General features: G+C 41.1%; 1 protein-coding gene across 3 annotated transcripts in view; it reads right to left on the bottom strand.

Moving 5' to 3' along the window:
* The window catches only part of FRY (FRY microtubule binding protein), a 429,999-nt gene that overhangs the window by 320,326 nt on the left and 90,034 nt on the right, over positions 1–19,639 (bottom strand). For all 3 annotated transcript variants that reach the window (XM_048215644.2, XM_048215641.2, XM_048215639.2), the window contains exon 2: positions 3,353–3,525. In XM_048215644.2, coding sequence (XP_048071601.2) covers positions 3,353–3,525 — 173 coding nt within the window. The remainder of the gene's footprint in view (positions 1–3,352; positions 3,526–19,639) is intronic.

Consider the following 19,639-nt stretch of genomic DNA (forward strand, 5'->3'; position numbering starts at 1 on the left):
AAGTATTCTTTTTTTTTTTTTTTTTAAAATAGCGTTATGCAGTATTGAAGCCAAGGAAGTGGTAAGCATAAAGGGGAACTCAAAGAGGTCAGAGGAAGAAAGGCGTGTGATTGCAGAAGATAGAAGATTTTAACTGGGCCTTGAAGCCCAGATGGAGAATGAAACACAGGGCATAATAGGAATGTAAGAGTGTGTGAGCACGTGTGTGTGTGTGTGTGTGTGTGTGAGCGTGCACGCGTGCGCTGGGAGGTAAAGGAGAATGGCATGGAGAGAGTCTGGAAGAAGACAGAGAAAACAAGGTATGTCAAGAGTTAATTCAGTGCAGTGCATTATGAATCAATTGAATAAATATTTATTGAGCACATAGTATGTGCCAGGCATTGTGATAGGTACTAGGGATACAATGGTGAATGAGACTGATATGGCTCATGGCTCACTGGCTAGTAGGAGATACAGACAAGTAAACAGACAATTACAATGCGGTGTGATAAGTGTTGTGCTAGGGAAAAGTCCAGGTGTTATGAGGAGAAGGACACAGAGTGGACCCAACCCAGATGGGGGTAAGGAAAACTTCCTACAAGAAGGGATGTCAAGCTGACACCTAAAGCCAACGTAGGAATTAGGTGAAACTATGCAGGTAGGGTATTCCAGAAGAGGAAAAATGGTGGGCCATGGGGGTTGGAAGTTGGCTGAGTTGGTTGAGATGCAAGGGGAGGGTATGCCAAGAGAGAGGCTAGGGAGGGAAGCTATGGCCAGATTACACAGTCTCTCATACTTCACATTAAGGAGTTTGGAGTTTATCCTAAGAATAGTGATAACCACTGAAGAATTGTAATTAAGGGGATGAAACAACCAGACTTGCCTCTTGGGTAGGTGACTCTCTGCAGTATGGGATGGCCCTTAGGAGAGAAGTGGGCAACAGAGGAGAAGGGTGATATGCAGTCAGATTCCCGAAAGTCTATTCCTAACAGTGCAAGAACCAAACAAATAGTTCATGAATGAATGGATGAATTATCAACCAATCGGTCAACCATTATAGCGCAGGACTGAACACGTGGGACCTGAGATGGAGGGTGTGTAGATGTGTGCATTCATAAGGGTCAGAGCGAACACCAGTGGAATGCTGACATGTCTTCCAGCCTTGAATCTCATCAGACAAATGGCAACAACAGTTGACAACAGAGTGCAGTGTAATCGAGCAGAAACAGCTTCCATACTGGAGTCAAAATACCCAGGTCTGAGCCCTAGTTTTGCCAGCTGCTAATTCTGAGATGCACCTTAGTTTCTTTGACTCTCAGGTCCCGCATACATCGTATCGGCTCATTATGTACCGCTACGCAGAAGTAGAAGATGCGAATAGTTATCACATCCAGGTACATTTGTTTTCAGGTGATGCTTAGGAGCGTTGGTGAGATGTGCAGCTATCCATTGCAAAAAGAAGTTAGGACAACCTGTGTGACAACGGAGTCGTGGTTTAATTAAAGAGGAATTTAGAAATCGAGTAGCCAGTATTTTCCAGACTTTGTCCAGGTAACTCTCTCACCTGTCAGTTGAAGACTGAGTGAAATGTTGGAAGGAAGAGAAGAGCCTCTCTCGTGCCATGGTCCCCAATGAGGGAAAGGGGGGCAGACGTAAATAACGTACTTGAATGCCACAGGGTCAGGCGGGTGGCTCAGAGAACACACAGCCACTGAGGGACACAGTGTAGACTAGAACTCAGCTCCCCTCCACGCAGTGCCCTTTTCACAACACTACCCTATTCTTAATCATGACAATTCAAGATCTCAGGAAGGATAACCTGTTTGAGGTCCAAGCTAAGAGTCTTCCCACAGTGTCGCAGCTGTAGCTGACAGCCCAGAGTGAGATGACCTTCTAGAAAGAGAAGATGAATGGGAATCGTGGCGGAAGGAGGTGAGGGGCCCCAGGGTCTGACTGTTTGGAAAGAAGGAGACTTCACGAAGTAAATGCGGGTGGTGGTAGAGGAAGGCAGGGAGCATCAGAACACAAATGGGCCCGGGGGATGTTAAACCAAAGAGAATGAAAGGCAGAAGGTGACGTAAAGGTCTGGGAGAACGTTCCTGAAGAAGTGTTAGCAAACCAACTCAACACAAAGTGCTCCCTGCCAGGCCGCTTCAGGACAACAAGGCTGGCCTGGGCTCCTCGGGGCCTTCAGATCACAGAACAGGCAGAAAGTGGCTATTTTTCCAGACACATCAGACGCTTCAGCGCTCGTGCTTACGGCATTTTTCACATTGTCCCTTCCTTTGCACTACAACACTCACACCTCTGGCCCAGTCTAGTCTGGGCTTCGTTTGTTCTCTGCAGCAGAGTTTGACACCAGAGCCATATCACTGAACCAAGAAGAGATTCACAAAAACAACAGTGTCCTTAAGAAATGTGATTTTCAGCTTGTGGCCTTGAGTCCCCATGCTTCTAAATCATCTCCTGGCTATTTCCTAAAGCAGGATAATGACTCAGCTGTTAGGGAAGTCAATCCCATTTTTGTGAAGTAAAACCTGGTTGAATTATTATTTTTGTTTTCTAGCATCACAGAGTTGGTCCTTGGCAGTTGGGTCTAATCTATCCTCAGTAAAGACTCCCAACAGACCAATCACAACAAAAAAAGGCCACTTCTGGTTTCTCCAGGAAATTCCAATGCAAATAGTATTGAAATCAAGTTGACTAAATAATTTCAGACTCTCCAGTAATCATTCTCCAGTGATACCTCAGTTGGGGGTTACTGTCATAGACATCAAATGACCTACACATCTGTAATATCCAGAGGGACACCTGAAGCAGACATCAGAGTCCCTTTATCTCCAGAATGTAATCCCCAAATCTTCTGTGCTGTAATACAGTTCACCATCCACATTGTTTAATTGAGCCCTTTACTACAAATGGTTTTAGGCTCTGATGCAAGACAGGAATTTAAAGCATGCATTCGAGTATTTAATGGTGTTAATTTCTGGTGCACACAAACATCAGCTTCACTCAACAATCCAATAATCTTGCAAAATAAAGAAAATATGCCAGAGAATGAAATGCAGCATGGAATTCTTCCAGATTGCAAGCAAAGCAGTTCCTCGATCCGGCCGCAACTGACAAGTAATAAAAGAGCTGCCTATTTACAGAGCCTTAAAGATGTTACAATAAACAAAGAAAAGAAAAGGAAGAAGATGGGGGTGCTTTCAGATCGAGGAATCACTTTATTTTTTACATTCAAACATATTTGTCTGGCAACTTTAAGCTCTCAACTGTCCCAAGTTAATTTTAAATGTAACACATCTGATCGTAACCAATGAAATACGGTCCTTTTTTTCTACTGGCGGGCATAAACTTAAACAATTCCTACCTGGAAATATGGACGGTCTCTTTTTCGGGCGCTTCAGGTGAATGGGTTCCAAATTTTTCAAGTTTCTTTGAAGTCTCCCTCTAATGTCATTTCCTATGAGTAGTTCGGGTGGCAGGCTACTCCGTCTTGACGATTTATAATCATTTTGAGACGAATTTAGTTTGTTCTTCGTTCTGGAACATAAATTGCTGTCATCAACTGCCATTGTAGGAGATACATTCGAGACTCTGAACAAAAATCTGAAAAGCCCAATCCCAAGCGGGCAGCAGCCACTGCCGCCTCAGCCCCAGATTCGGATGTCCTCCCGGTTTACCCTGCACTTGTTTGGGAAGCTTAGCAAGTTGATAGGCGTGGACTTGAACAGGTGTAGAATTACTAAGTAGCCCCTCCTTTCAACAGTTAATAGCACAGGGGAGGAGAGATCCAAAAAAACCATTAGGTGCAGAAGAGCGGGGAATTTGAGCAGACGCCGGGCACCCGGGCGCATGCTCCTGCAGATGGTCCTACAAAGTGGGAAGGTGGCTGTGTGGATTTCTGTGGGTGCAATGCCATGAAGTAAACACGACTTACTACTTAAGAAGAAATACCCACGCAAATTACAAGTCCTATTTTTCTCATTACTTCTTAAACTCTTATTTTTTAAAAAAGTTTTGGGGAAATATTTTTACGTTCCCTCGTATCCTTTTGTTTCGAGCCACATACACAGAACAAACATCCGTCTTTATGAAATTCCTTATCTGGCAGGCAGCCAAGTGGAAGTTGGCTGCAAGAAGGAGATGAGAGACGGTTGGTGATGATCAGGAAGGAACCCGCTGTGGGTGTGTATGGAGCAGAGCAGCAGTGCCGGGAACCCAGCACTGCTCCCGACCCGCCCTTCCATCCTGTGCTCTACCTGGCAGATGACTGTTCCAAAAGTTGTGCAGTCTGGCTGCGAAGTCAGAGGTCTAGCAAACACGCTGAGCCGGCAGAAGTGATGACGGCCTCCACTCAACAAACACAAAGTGAATGTTATCCTCGCAGGTCTCTGCCTTGCTTTCAACCAACACGGTCAGCTGGTTTGGTGGTCCGAGCAAAACCAGCATCTGACCTCTTACATATTTGCTTTCCATCTCTTCCGGATTTTGCATTTTTGTGTCTTTTGTTCCCTTCCCCCTTGCTCTATTTATGTGGAAATGTTCTGTGCTCTTTTCTTTGTGCATAAATCATAACTCTGGGATTTATCCTCTCAGCCCCAGGGCTGTGTCCTCTGTGTCCTCCCTCTCTCCCTGTCGTCCCTCACCCTTCCTGCTCCCCCCCTACACACACACACACATACACACACTCACACTCACACCTCTCTAATGTTCTGTCTGGCTGCTGTGGGGGGTCAGAAGATAAGATAAGATCTGCCTTTTCTCTTCCCAGGGCTAGGAATCAGTAGATACATAACATTATGAAGGATTGCGGGGTTGTTTAGAAATCACTGTTTATTTTGGTTTCCTGGATGCCAAGTAGGTTTTACTATTTGTTAAAATTCAGAATTTGGGTGTCTTTACCTAGTTAAGCGTACACCTCCACACTAATTTCCCAGTCTATTCTCCTTATGCCCTTTTGACAACAGGTCTTCAAACCACAACAGGTTTTCTAAAGAGAAAAGCATTTTTTTAAAAATTATGTCCAGATCAGGGGTGCCATTATAATCCAGCAATTATACATATAATTATAACCCAGCAATTGAATTTAAATATTAGATTATCAGGTTATTTTACTAATTCTGAGAAACACCTACACCACTTCCCTCACAGGACTTAGAACTATTTTATCAGGTAGAAATGTATCATTAACTTCAAAACAATGAGTGGTTTGTTCCAAACTATTTTTAAAAGCCCATGAGACTGCTTGAATCTCCCCCAGCTTAATGAAAATACTTTTTTTACCTAGTAAAGAGGTAAAAAGTATTTTTTTTAAACTTTGAGATAATGATTTAATAAAAGAAAAAAAATTTCCAAAGTCTCAAGACCAGCACTGAGGTTTTAAATACACAGCAGGGTAGAGTCCTAGGGCACACATGTTGGGTGCTAACAGGGAGAAATACAGCAATAGACAAGCAGAAGTCTGAGCTATCCAGTGACTCTTTCTTTCCTAATTCACGGTGTCATCGTGAGCCTAACGAAGAGCACGTGTGAGGTGAAATGGGAGTCTCCGAGAAAGGGTGTTATTGTCACATGGTGTGCAACAGGTACACCTGCGTGGTGGGCACGTATACTTTTGCCTTTGTCTTTAAGGGGCTGGCTGGAAGCACAGAGTCAAGGACACACGCATCTGAAATACATTCTAATAGCAGCTGTTGTTTATTACATGCTTACTACCAGCTAGGTTCTTGGCTTAAGCCTTCGACATGCACTATCTCATTGATTCTTCCTCATCACCTTGTTCTATAGATGAGTGAACAGAGGCACTGAATCAAATGTCTAGGAATTGGGGAAGGGAAGATTTGAGCATAGGTTTTATCTGTCCCCAAAGCTCCCTTTCAAGTCCAGGCTTTACATGACAACACCGTGCTGCTTTATTAAGTGTGCCTGAAATCTGAAAGGAATCGAAAGGTCTTTCTCTATCTTCCTAAAATAATTCTTGGTTTTAAGCAGATTCCTTTTGCATCAACTACGTGATTGAGGAGTGGTCCAGCTGACCTACCAAGGCTTGCCCCTGGTCACTGAGCTGTCAGTAGGTCTGAAGGTTTATGAGATGAAAGTGAGAAAAAGCAGAATTCAGAGTTTTGCTTTAATAATAAGGTACCCATGTTCAGGTTCTTCATATTAAAATGCACCTAATTAAAGAATTGTATTTTCCTCAGATTAAAGTTGGAATTAGGAAAAAAAAAACAACCCTACCCTGCTATAGAGGTAGCCCTAATCCTTAAACGATGTAGGAGGGGGCTGGAGGGTTCCTGATTCGTTCAAATTAATCCCTTTCATGCCCAACTCATTCTCCCCTCGTAGGGAATATAAACAGATACGATTCTAGCTCCTTCAGTATATTTCCTTAAAGAGAAAAGTGGCAACAGCTTGACTCTGCTATTATTAAAATTTTAGGGCAGTGAAAACAAAGGACAATATTTATTTAAAAGTAGTATTAAATCTGTGAACATGAAAAAAGTAAACTTGCCTTTCGAAATGTTTAAATTGGCTGCCAACACGAATGATAATCGACCACAGAAAATGCAGCTTGGTTCGGCCTACATAAGAACATTCAGAGATTATAATGTTACGTCCACACCTTCCCTCGCTTTATAGTAACAGCCAAAAGTGGAATTCCTTCCCGTTCCTTTCCTTCCTTTTCCTTTCCCTTTCCCTTTTCCTTCCCTTTCCTTTTTTAAAAGCAGCCAAAAGATGATGATATTGGGCTCTGGGCTCAGAGGAATCTCAAAACCTATAGCAAAATTAAGTAACTTAAAATATATGATAGATATTCTCTATTCCTACACTTTGTAATAACTACTGTTTTGAAGGTCTCCATTCTCCGGAAAAATCCAATATGTTAATCTCTTTTGAATTATTCTAGTTTCATCTCATGAACCTTTTATCTTTTCTGGTAAGGTATTCTCTTCCCTGTCTTAGAATGTTCAAATATTCCATTGAAAGACATTTCCTCACTTTGCCACCATGATTTCCTTGTGAATTTTGGTAGGTTTTAAACGGCGTTACTGAATTATTTTGCTTTTTTGTGAGGAAGCTGCAGGTTGAGAACTCTGTGATCTTACAACTAACCATCCTTCTCGTTATCACCTTCCAAGAAACGATCCATCAGGAAGATTTTAGGCCTGTTTAGGATTCACCAACTTTGCTTCCAAATCTCAATTTGACTTGGTTGTACTGAATATTCTACAAATATTTCTTTTTTTTTTTTTTAAGATTTTATTTATTTATTTGACAGAGATAGAGACAGCCAGCGAGAGAGGGAACACAAGCAGGGGGAGTGGGAGAGGAAGAAGCAGGCTCATAGATGAGGAGCCTGACATGGGGCTCGATCCCGGAACGCTGGGATCACGCCCTGAGCCGAAGGCAGACGCTTTAACCACTGTGCCACCCAGGCGCCCCTCTACAAATATTTCTTATATTTGAACGTCTATTCAGTTTTTAAACTGAGAGGACCCATTATCCAGTGGGTTTACCACCAGGAAAAAAAATAATCGTACAGCACTCTGATATGATACATATCACCAAGTCAAGCCACTACACTGATGCAGCTCTCCAAGAGGTCACTGACCACTTTTCTCTCTTTTTTAAAATTTTTTATTATGTTATGTTAGTCACCATACAGTACATCCTTAGTTTTTGATGCAGTGCTCCATGATTCATTGTTTGTGTACAACACCCAGTGCTCCATGCAATATGTGCCCTCCTTACTACCCATCATCGGTCTATCCCAATCCCCCACCCCCCACCCCTCTGAAGCGCTCAGTTTGTTTCCCAGAGTCTATAGTCTCTCGTGGTTCATTCCCCCTTCTGTTTACCCCCCTTCATTCTTCCCTTCCTTCTCCTACCGATCTCCCTGCTATTTCTTATGTTGAACAAATGAGTGAAACCATACGATATTGTCTTTCTCTGCTTGACTTATTTCACTTAGCATAATCTCCTCCAGTCCCGTTCATGTTGCTGCAAATGTTGGGTAACCATTCTTTCTGAGGGCTGAGTAATATTCCATTATCTATATGGACCACATCTTCTTAATCCAGTCATCTGTTGAAGGGCATCTCGGTTCCTTCCACAATTTAGCTATTGTGGACAATGCTGCTATGAACACTGGGGTGCATATGGCCCTTCTCTTCACTACGTCTATATCTTTGGGGTAAATACCCAGTAGTGCAATGGCTGGATCATAGGGCAGCTCTATTTTTAACTTTTTGAGAGACCTCCACACTGTTTTCCAAAGTGGCTGTACCAACTTGCATTCCCACCAACAATGCAGGAGGGATCCCCTTTCTTCACATCCTCTCCAACATTTGTTGTTTCTTGCCTTGTCAATTTTTGCCATTCTAACTATTGGCCACTTCCCTTGCCAACACATTGTTGCTTGGTGTTGGTAACAACACCTGCAGTATTATCTAAGGTGTGATTATCTGAGGAAATATTTTCTCAGCTCCTAAAAAATACAATGAAGATTTTCAGTACTTAGCTCGTTGGTTCTTGATAACAATTAAAACTAGTGACCAGCCTTGCCCTCTTAAAATTCCTTGCTCCCTTGCACAGCACCTGGGTGGTTCAGTCAGTTGGGTGTTCAACTCTTTTTGAAAATATTTTTTCTAAATTTTTTAAAGATTTATTTATTCATTTATTCATGGGAGACAGAGAGAGACAGGGAGGGAGACAGAGGAGAAGGGAGAAGCAGGCTCCCGTTGAACAGGGAGCCCAATGCAGGGCTCCATCCCAAGACCCTGGGATCACAACCTGAGCCAAAGGCAGACACTTAACCGACTGATCTACCCAGACGTCCTAGGGTATCTGACTCTTGATTTTGGCTCAGGTCATGATCTCAGGGTCATGGGATCCAGCCCTGCTTCAGACTCTGCACTAGGCATGAAGCCTGCTTGAGATTCTCTCTCCCTCTCCCTTTGCCCCCCCCCCCCAAATGCTCCCATTGCATTATCTCTTATTTTTCCTTCTATGTCTCAGGTCTTTACTGCTCAGATTCTTGAGGGATTCCTTAAAAGTCTCTTTTCCTCCCTTCTTCTCTCAATCCTTCTCTTTGGCAAACCCATTTATGGAGCATCTACTATGTGTCTGGCACTATGCTAAGTCCAATGCCTGCTCTCAAGAACCTCTCAATCTAGGAAGGAAGCAAAACTATGACAAACTAGTTATTTCAACAGAGTGAGCACTCCATGCAGAGGTGACACAAAAAAGCTACTTAGGGGCACCTGGGTGGCTCAGTTGTTAAGCATCTGCCTTTGGCTCAGCGTGTGATCCCAGGGTCCTGGGATCAAGCCCCACATCAGGCTCCTCTGCTGGGAAGTCACTTCTTCCTGCCCCACTCCCCTGCCTGTGTCCCCTCTCTCGCTGGTTATCTCTCTCTCTGTCAAATAAATAAATAAAATCTTAAAAAAAAAAAAAAAAGCTATTTAGTCAACTCTTCCCAATGGAGAGGGGAATGGCAAGGGAAGGGTTTTCAGAGGAGGGGTGAGTTCACAAAACAGGTGAGGGGAAGCTGTACAAAGGCACTGAGATGTGACGTAACACCCACTGTCCATAAAACAGCAAGTACAGCAGTCCCTTACCCACACCAGTGTATTATGTCATACCAAAGCACAGACATTAGAAATACAGGATCAGGGATTCCTAGACAAGAGGAGATTGAAGGAAAACCCCAAAAGATAGTATTATTATAGGTTTCTTAAACACCACAACTAATTAGACATATAGAAGACACCTACTTTAAAAAATCTGTATTGAAAAACTGGCTCCAACTTTTTTGAAAATTTAGTAATCCCAAACAAAATGTAAAGACATTTGAAAAAAACCACTGGCTCCAGTAAGTAAGCCTTTCCCTGAATCATCTTTCTGTATTCCAGATTCCATGATGCAGGGATTTGCTGAAGCAGACTCTTACACAAGTTCTGAATGTCAGGCACACTGCACCTTTTTAAACAAGCTCGAGAACCAGTTCTTACTGGCTTGAAAGCCAGCTTCATTTACCCTTGCATTCCTCCTTGCTCAATTTTGCAAGTCTCAGCAAAATGCCAGTGTGACTGTCTGGCCTTTTCTCAAATTAAGGTAGGCCTTAAGGGCATGTTTTTCTGGGCTTGTTGTGGAGTTCTCTGGTGAGAAGCTACCATAGAAACAAATCTCCCTCTCTCTACTACTTCCTGACACACCCACATGGTCTAGGACAGGAAGGACTGATGGTCCTGATTTTTATTCTTCTGTTTAAGGGATTGGACTGAAATTTGCATTCATAAAAGAATAAAGTTTTTGAACACTTTTGTCCACATCCTAGGCAGTGTAATCTCAGAAGTGTGGTTGCTAGAACGAAGTTGGCAAGTGACAGGAGCATTAGTGGCACTCATCATTCTCACCTCTGATTGCAAATTTCATCTCTGGACCATGATGCCCAAATGCGCACCCACCCCAAACTTCTCCATGGTGTTCTAGATCTGTATATTCAACTGCATACCAAATATTTCTTGGTGGGAACTCAGCATGTACAAAACTGGCCCCTCCAAACCTGCAGCTCCTGAGTTTCTGATCTCACTAAAATGGCATCACCATTTACCCAGGGACTCAAGCTATAAACCTTGGAATTATTCTGCCTGAATGATGTCATGTTATCTCTTAAATATCTTTTCATCTGCGTCCTCTTTTGTACCTTTGCTGTCACTACCCGGTAGTAGGACTCTATCTCTTTTCCGAATCCCAACCAAGACTTCTAGTCTTAGTTCCTCAAGCATTCCACCTTTGAAAAAGCCTCTTGACCCTTCATATCTTGGCAAATTACTTCTGGTTAGCCCATTTCCCTCTTAAAAATGCTGTTAAGAATTGGACAGAAAACCTCTGATGTGCTGACCAGGCTGGCGAGTTGTAAGACTAATTCAAACCTCAATACCACCTCCATGCATCTTGTAAAGCAATACAAGATAATTTTAGCTTTTACAGCAGCCATATTTCCTTACTGTCTGATGGTCTGACCAACCCAAACCCCTGAATTTTAACACATGCCTTGCTGTGAAAGAGGTCTCACCAATCCTGGACCTGGTCTACTGACTTCCTGAAATGCATCAAAGGTCTTTTATGTTGCCTCCATGAGATTTCCTTTTGCTGGTTTTGGTTCATAGATCCAGCCTTTGCTTTCTCCCACATGTTTGGGGTTCTGTTTGGGATTTGGGAGACAGCAGAAAGGATAGTATTCAGAAATTTCTTTTAATTTTTTATTCAAATAAGATTCCTTGACCTAAAAATCTAAATTTGTAAATTTTGGTTTCAAACAAACAAATCATTGTTCACTAGGACTAAGCTATTTAATGTCCTGCCTGGTGTCTTACTTTTCTGATCTAAAAAGAAGAAGAAGAAGAAGAAAAAGAAGAAGGAGAAGGAGAAGGAGAAGGAGAAGAAGGAGAGGAGAAGGAGGAGGAGGAGGAAGAGGAAGAAGAAGAAGGAGAAGAAAGAAATTAATTTTTGCTTATTTCACCATTGCCTTATGTAAATTAACTAATGATTCATATACTAAGGTGAAAGATATTATATACAAAATAGATAATAAGTAACAGCAAGATGAAGAATTACATGTATTCACATAAGTGCCATTGCTATTCTGGCAAATTAAATGGTATCATTATCATTATAATACCACTTTAATAAAATTCATCTGATTAAAGGGTGGTTTTCCTGATAAAGATACTCGGCAAAGTAAGACAGAGGGAGATTTTGTCAATCTAATAGAGGACATCTACGAAAAATTTACAGATAACTCACAGTCAATGAGGAAAGACTGATGTCCCCTCTCAATTTAACATTGCACTGGAGGTCCTATCTAGTTAAACTGGGTAATGAAAAGAAATAAAAGACATATAAATTTTAAAGGAAGATGTAAAACTATATTTTCAAATGAATGAGCATCTATGTAGAAAATCAGACAGAATCTACAAAGAACTTATCAGAACTAACAAGTAAATCCAGCAGGTTGTAGGACATAAGATAAAAGTATAAAAAGCAATTGTATTTCTATGTTAGCAATGAAAAAGTGGCAAATAAAATTTAACTAGACAACACCATAAAAATATTAAATATTTAGGGGACAATCTGACAAAAGATGTGACAGACATATACATTTAAAATATATTACTAAGAGAAATTACAAAAAACTTATATAAGTGGAGAGATAAATCTTATATTCATGGGTCAGAAGACTCAGTATTGTTAAGATATCAATTCTTTCCAAATTAATCTATAAATTCAGTACAATTATAATCAAAATCCTAGCAGGCTTTTTTTTTTTGGTAGAAATGACAAACTGAAAAAAAAAATTGACAAACTGATAGTAAGATTCATACGAGAATGCAAAGAATCAAGAATAGTCAAAACAACTTTGAAAAAGAAAAAAGTCAGAGGATTAATATTACCAATTTCAAAATAATATAAATCTACAATAGGGACGCCTGGGTGGCGCAGTCGTTAAGCGTCTGCCTTCAGCTCAGGGAGTGATCCCAGGGTTCTGGGATCGAGCCCCACATCAGGCTTCGCCGCTGGGAGCCTGCTTCTTCCTCTCCCACTCCCCCTGCTTGTGTTCCCTCTCTCGTTGGCTGTCTCTCTCTGTCAAATAAATAAAATCTTTAAAAAATATATATATATAAATCTACAATAGTCAAGAGAGTATGACATGAAGATAGACAGAAATAGTGGAACAGAGCAGGGAGTGTAGGTGGGACTACATATAAATGGACAACTGTTTTTTTTTTTGACAAAGATGCAAAGGTAATTCAGGGGAGAAAGGATACTTTTTTCAACAAATAGTAATAGAACGAATGGATGTCCATATGCTAAAATAAATAAACTTTGATCTTTATCTCACACCAAATCCAAAAACTAAAAATGGACCACAGATCTAAATATACACTCTAAAACCATACATTTTCTAGAAGAAAGCATACGAGAAAACCTCTGATCCATAAAAAAAGCAAATTAATAAATTGGACTTCATCAAAATTAAAATCTTCTGCTCTTTGAAAGAGACTGTGGAGAGAATGAAGAGATAAGTCACAGGCCAGGAGAAAATATTTGGAAGACACTTATTTGATAAAGAACCTATATCTAGAACATGTGAGGAAATAAGAAAATGAACAACTTGGTGCACATGGGTAGCTCAGTTACGCATCTGACTCTTGATTTTTTCTCAGTCATAATCTCAGGGCTGTAAGAAGTATTATGCTTCCCACTCAGCAGGGAGTCTGCTTGGGATTCTCTCTCTCCCTCTCTTTCTGCCCCTCCCCTGCTCATGCACTATCTCTCAAACACATCATTCTTTAAAAAGAAAAGAAAAAGAAAACTAACAATTCATTTTAAAATGGGCAAAATAGGGGCGCCTGGGTGGCTCAGTCGTTAAGCGTCTGCCTTCGGCTCAGAGCGTGATCCCGGCGTTCTGGGATCGAACCCCACATCGGGCTCCTCCACTGGGAGCCTGTGTCTTCCTCTTCCACTCCCCCTGCTTGTGTTCCCTCACTCGCTGGCTGTCTCTCTCTGTCAAATGAATAAATAAAATCTTTTAAAAAAAATGGGCAAAATATACCAACAGCTACTTCCCCAAAACACAGATGGCAAATAAGTACATGAAAGCATGTTCTGCGCCATCGTCATGAAAGAAATGCAGATTAAAGAATGCAGTGACATTTCATTGCTGACCTTTTAGAATGGCTAAAATTTAAAAAGATTGGCCGTATCCAGCATTGGGGAGAATTTGGAGAAACTGGAATTTGCATACACGGTGGGAATGTAAAATGGTAAAATCATTTTAGAAAAAATTTGGCAGCTTCTAAAATTCTAAACATACACGTATCATATGATCTAGCCATTCCACTCCTAGGTACTTGCCCAAGAGAAATAAAGGACATGTTCATACAAGGACTTGTACACTGATATTCATAGTACTTTTACTTATAATAGCTAAGTACTGGAAACAAATGTCCATCAACAAGTGAATGGATAAACCATGGTATATCTATGCAATAGAATACTACTCATCAATAAAAAGATGATGGATGCATGTTGCAGCACGATGAATCTCAAAATAATCATGCAGAGTGAAAGAAGCCAGACCAAAAAGCATGCATACTGTATAGTCCCATTTATATGAAATTCTAGAAAATGTAAGCTAGTCTACAGTGATACAGAGCAGATTGGTGGTTGCCTGGTGATAGGTGTGGAGCGATGGGCGGGAGGGAGGGATGACCAAGGGGCACAGTAAAACGCTGGGGGGCGGGTGGATTCACAGGTTACGCATACATCAAAGCGAATCAAATAGTACACTTTAAATACGAGCAATTTATATGTTAATTAAAACTCAATAAAACTAATTTTTAATAAGGCAATGCCATGCCTTTCACCAGTGCATTTGACAAGGATTCAGAAATGTTCTCGAGTTCAGGTAATAAAGTTAATAAAAGCAAAACCAATTCTTCTGATTTCACCATCAGCATCAAGAGCGAGTAGAAGGTATACATGCACCCAAGAAGAATGTGAGTCTTTTTCACTTAAGAATTTTCTTCTCCTCCTATGATCCAGCCATTGCACTACTGGGGTTTTACCCTGAAGATACAGACGTAGTGAAGTGAAGGGCCATATGCACCCCAATGTTCATAGCAGCAATGTCCACAATAGCTAAATCGTGGAAGGAACTGAGATGCCCTTCAACAGATGACTGGATTAAGAAGCTGTGGTCCATATATACAATGGAATATTACTCAGCTATCAGAAAGAACGAGTTCTCAACATTTGCTGCAACATGGACGGCACTGGAGGAGATAATGCTAAGTGAAATAAGTCAAGCAGAGAAAGACAACTATCATATGATTTCTCTCATCTATGGAACATAAGAACTAGGATGATCAGTAGGGGAAGAAAGGGATAAAGAAAGGAGGGGTAATCAGAAGGGGGAATGAAACATGAGAGACTACGGACTATGATAAACAAACTAAGGGCCTCAGAGGGGAGGGGGTGGGGGAATGGGATAGACTGGTGATGGGTAGTAAGGAGGGCACGTATTGCATGGTGCACTGGGTGTTATACGCAACTAATGAATCATTGAACTTTACATCAGAAACCAGGGATGTACTGTATGGTGACTAACATAATATAATAAAAAAACATAAAAAAAAAAAAGAATTTTCTTCTCCTAAATTATGTCTTTAGCTTCTAACTTTGTACACTGTAAAACTCCCAGAATGCCTGAGGAATCTGCTGACACTCCCAGGTAACACACTCACTAGTACCGTGAGTGGTCCAGGATAGGTACACAATGAATGTGACCGAATAAACCAATGTGTAAATAAGTAAAAGAAAAGAGAAGGCATTTCTTCGGAGGAATTTCCCTCACAAGCTATAAGAAAACCTGTGAAATCTTTTAGGCCAGAGAACTTCACGTTTAGGATGAACATCAATTATCTCAGCTGGCCTAGGTGCAGCCTTCCTAGACACCACAGGACTGGACAAAATGAGCCAGTTTCCGATGCCGCTGATGTTCTTCCGACTATCCTATCTGAACCTTCCAGATCTAAGTGGCAGCATGAAGCCGTCAGTGGCTTTGAAGCCGGATCTAACGGTGGCCTGATTGTTGAGGTGACACCACACATTTAATGAAAAGAATTTGAAACGTCCTAGCCACTTCATACACTGAGCTGGCTCAATTCTGCAAATGCAGGTGTAGTCAATGGAAAAACTTTATAACTCATGGCCATTTAAATGCCGATTGAGGCTTATCTGATTAAGTTTTTTAATATCTTACTATCTTGCTTATTATATACACAAGAGTAAAACAAAAGTTTCTCAGAAACTAATATTAAGTAAAAAGTTTGTAAGGATATAGATTTAAATATCACAATTAAGAAGCCTAATCTAACAGGAAGAAAGATCTGTACCCTCGTTATCTTCTCAGATTCATACAGAGCATCTAAAAAAATAAGCCACATACTAGTCCATGAAACAAATGTCAAAATACCAATTTGTCTCATGTTGTCATATTACACGAGACATTCTGTTGTTACTACCTAATAAAAGTGGGAATCTATAAAAATTAACAAAAGCCACTTTCTCTTAATCCAGTGCTTATAATGGTAACTTGTTGCATGTCCCCCCGTCACGTCCTGAGCTAAGCATTTCTCATGCACTATTTCGTGGAGCCTCACGAGTGTGGTACTACCATTATCTCCATTTTTTAGAGGAAAAAGCACATTAGAGGGGGCCAAGAAGCTGCACTGAGTGACTAATTACAAGCAAGCCTATTCTTCCTTTATTACCCAAATCTATAAAATATAAATTTCCCCTTTGACTCTTTGTTTCTTAACTACCTCCAAGCTGTTTCCTTTTTATTCTTGGCTTCTCTCCCTGTTCCTTACCCTTACCCACAAAGCATCTCCTCTGCCCCATCCTCATTTCTGGACCATTTTCCATGACCAGGAAAAGCAATTGGGTCAAATGAGGAATTCAAAAGGTGTCCTAGTAAGTACTGCCACTCTCAGGTTGGAAGGAAACACCATTTTCTTTCCTCTGCCTAGGAATTAAATTCCAATCAGCATTCCAAACGCCTGTTTTATACACAATCTTAGGATGCACCATGTTTGTTTACTCACTATTGAGTCCCAGCCAGCTTCAAGGAAACTTTATCAAAACTTGAAACTATCTTCACCAGTAAGGTAGGCCTTAATTTTCCACTTCAATTCTCCCAAGCTCCCCGATCATCTCAGAAAGATCTACTCTTCTTCTATAAATAAATAGATAAAAAATAATTATCAATTCTAGATAAAAAAGTGATTTATTTTGTAACATATTCTAGAAGCTAGGAAAGTCCAAGTACCAGAAACCAAACTCACAGAAGTCAAACCAACATCTTTCTACCCCCTCATAAAATACAACTATAAATTTGTTATTAACTTATGATGAAAACCTAAGAGACAGGATCTTAAGACAACTGGTGAAGCAGATCTATTTTTGGTTTACTGCACCAAATTCATATTTCTCACTGGTTTTATTAATTCTATAATAATTACCATTTAAAGGACACCAGATATTTTCATAGTCGCTGAATCTCAAAAAAAAAAATCCTATTTCAGATTCTTTTTAGCTTTTTAAAAATTTTTATTTTTTTTTTTACAAAGGAAATACAGGTTTGTTGCAGAATATTTGGGAAGCACCAAAAAAGTAAATAAAAGGAAGCAGAAAAAATGTTGTAGCCTCACCTGTCTAGAAAACCACTGTCAACGGTTCGGCACATTTGGTTCCAGATTCCAGGCTTTGCCCTGCCACCCACCACTCACCGAGGTTCAACCTCTGAGCCTGCTCTCAGCGAACTGAAGGAGTCCATCCAGTGACCAGTACCACGTGGCTGGGAAGGGCCAGGGGAGCATTTCCGGAGCCAGGCCAGTGAGGTAAATGAGGGAGGGTGTCCTGGAGTAAGAAAACGGACCGCCCTACACAGTGTGAAAATCCAGGGTGGACGTCTCTCTCAAAGGGCTGTGGCGACTCAAGACCCAGTGGATTGCACGTGTGGAGGACCGAAGGCCCAGATTTGTCTCATTCTCTGATTTTTCAAGAGAACTTAGAAACCCTAATTTTTATGTTGAAATATTCTGACTTGTCTATGTTGGCTTCAGGATTTTAAAAACACTATAAAGGACAGGGGCGCCTGGGTGGCACAGCGGTTGAGCGTCTGCCTTCGGCTCAGGGCGTGATACCGGCGTTATGGGATCGAGCCCCACATCAGGCTCTTCCGCTATGAGCCTGCTTCTTCCTCTCCCACTCCCCCTGCTTGTGTTCCCTCTCTCGCTGGCTGTATCTATCTCTGTCGAATAAATAAATAAAATCTTAAAAAAAAATTAAAAAAAAAAAGTAAAAACACTATAAAGGACAAAGAAACCAAAACTGTGTACCAGTTGAGGCTTCTGGTTTAACCCTCTTCTCAGGGACACATAAACGTTTTCACAGAACTTCCCCCTCCAGCCAATGCTGAAACCCTTCGTTTTAGACAGCAGATCTGTACAAATCCTAGTTTTGTATAGGGGGGGCCCAAGTGAGAAACGCCCAGGAAATTCTGCAGTCACCTTCTCTTGGAGCTTCATGATGTAAGGGGCCATGCTGAAGGCCCTTGAATCTTGCAGCAAAGAACCAATTCTACTTAGTTTTGTTTGGCATTTGCCGAACTTACAGACTGAATACAGACTGTCTTTCCCCTTTTTCCTATGTGAAAACGACTTGCATCCTTCAGCCTTGATGCCCTACAAAACAAGGTCTGGGAAGTGCCGCCTTAGCACAAAGCCATTTGTTAAGGGCCACTTTGGGCAGTGTGGCAGGCCAGGGTAGGAAAAACCGGGACAAACTGTATGATGGGTCTTAGATTCCTCCACATCCCTTTCCAAGCACCTCTTCCCCTGAAAGTAGGACGGGCCTCAGTGCTCTGTGACTGATGCAAAACCAACTCCTTTTACCTGTGCTAAAGAAGGTGCACCAGACAAAAGTAATTTCAAATAATTAGTATTAGGCTCAGGAATCCAATACAAGCCAGATAAATCATCTTTATAATGTATACAGGCAACAAAAGAAATAACTTCCTTCCTTTCCAGCACATACCAGCCACTGAGGAGGGGCAAGCAACATCCAAACGTAATTTACATTTTTCTACAGATAGTCCTCGCCGAAACTAACTGAGAGTCAACAATGTTTTCACTAAGTAGGTAATTACTCTGTTATACACAAACCTGTATTTTTCTTGTTGTTGAACAAGTTCTTCCACAAAGGATCAGCTATCACACCACCGTCATGAAATGCTATCTATTAGGGAGGTCAGTTTTTTTCCGTCTAGGATTGTTTGTGGTTTTGGTTTGGTCTTTGCGCAGACGTAGAAGTCTGACTAGGAATCGAAAGAAAGCTATCTTGCAGGTTCTCGTTTTCCCACAATAAATCTTCTGAAATTCTCAAAGATGAACCACTACCTCAGCCGGAGACTTTATATGCCTTTATTTTTTGCCACGCTTTTCTTTTTACTTACTATTGATCTGAAAGGCCAGGCATAGAACTGTGGTTTTTCTAATTCTCCTTTTCTACACTGAGAGATCAATGAAACATTTGAGAATTCTGGAAATTCTTTAGAGTTCTGGGAAAACTAGCATGGAATTTTCAATGTGATTCAGACATGAAAATATAATATTTACCAACAGTTAAAAATGTTTATTCTCCTGCCATTCCAGGAAAGGAACCATAAAAAACAAAATTCTTTAAATCACTTGATACAAGAGCTCCCAGTATCGTTCAAGTTGTCATTCTGGAAGGTAATACGGATACTACACAGATACAGGCATAAAGCTTTTTTTCTCTGGCAAATGTCTACAATGTAACTTCCACTTTGAAACATCAAAATGCAGGTAGTGAATGCCCAGATCTCAAAACAAGCAGTATCTGCTAGTTTCATACTTACTAGGGGGGAAAAAAGAAAGGCTCGGTAAAGACACTAAGCGCATATTGTTAGCGTAAGCGGGGCGGGGATGTATTAATGGTGACTATTTGATCCTGAGGCTAGAACAAGTTCTCTTGTGACTTCTTGTGAACATTCTTTTCC

Source organism: Ursus arctos, unplaced genomic scaffold (genome assembly GCF_023065955.2).
Source record: "Ursus arctos isolate Adak ecotype North America unplaced genomic scaffold, UrsArc2.0 scaffold_10, whole genome shotgun sequence".
NCBI classification, from domain to species: Eukaryota; Metazoa; Chordata; class Mammalia; order Carnivora; family Ursidae; genus Ursus; species Ursus arctos.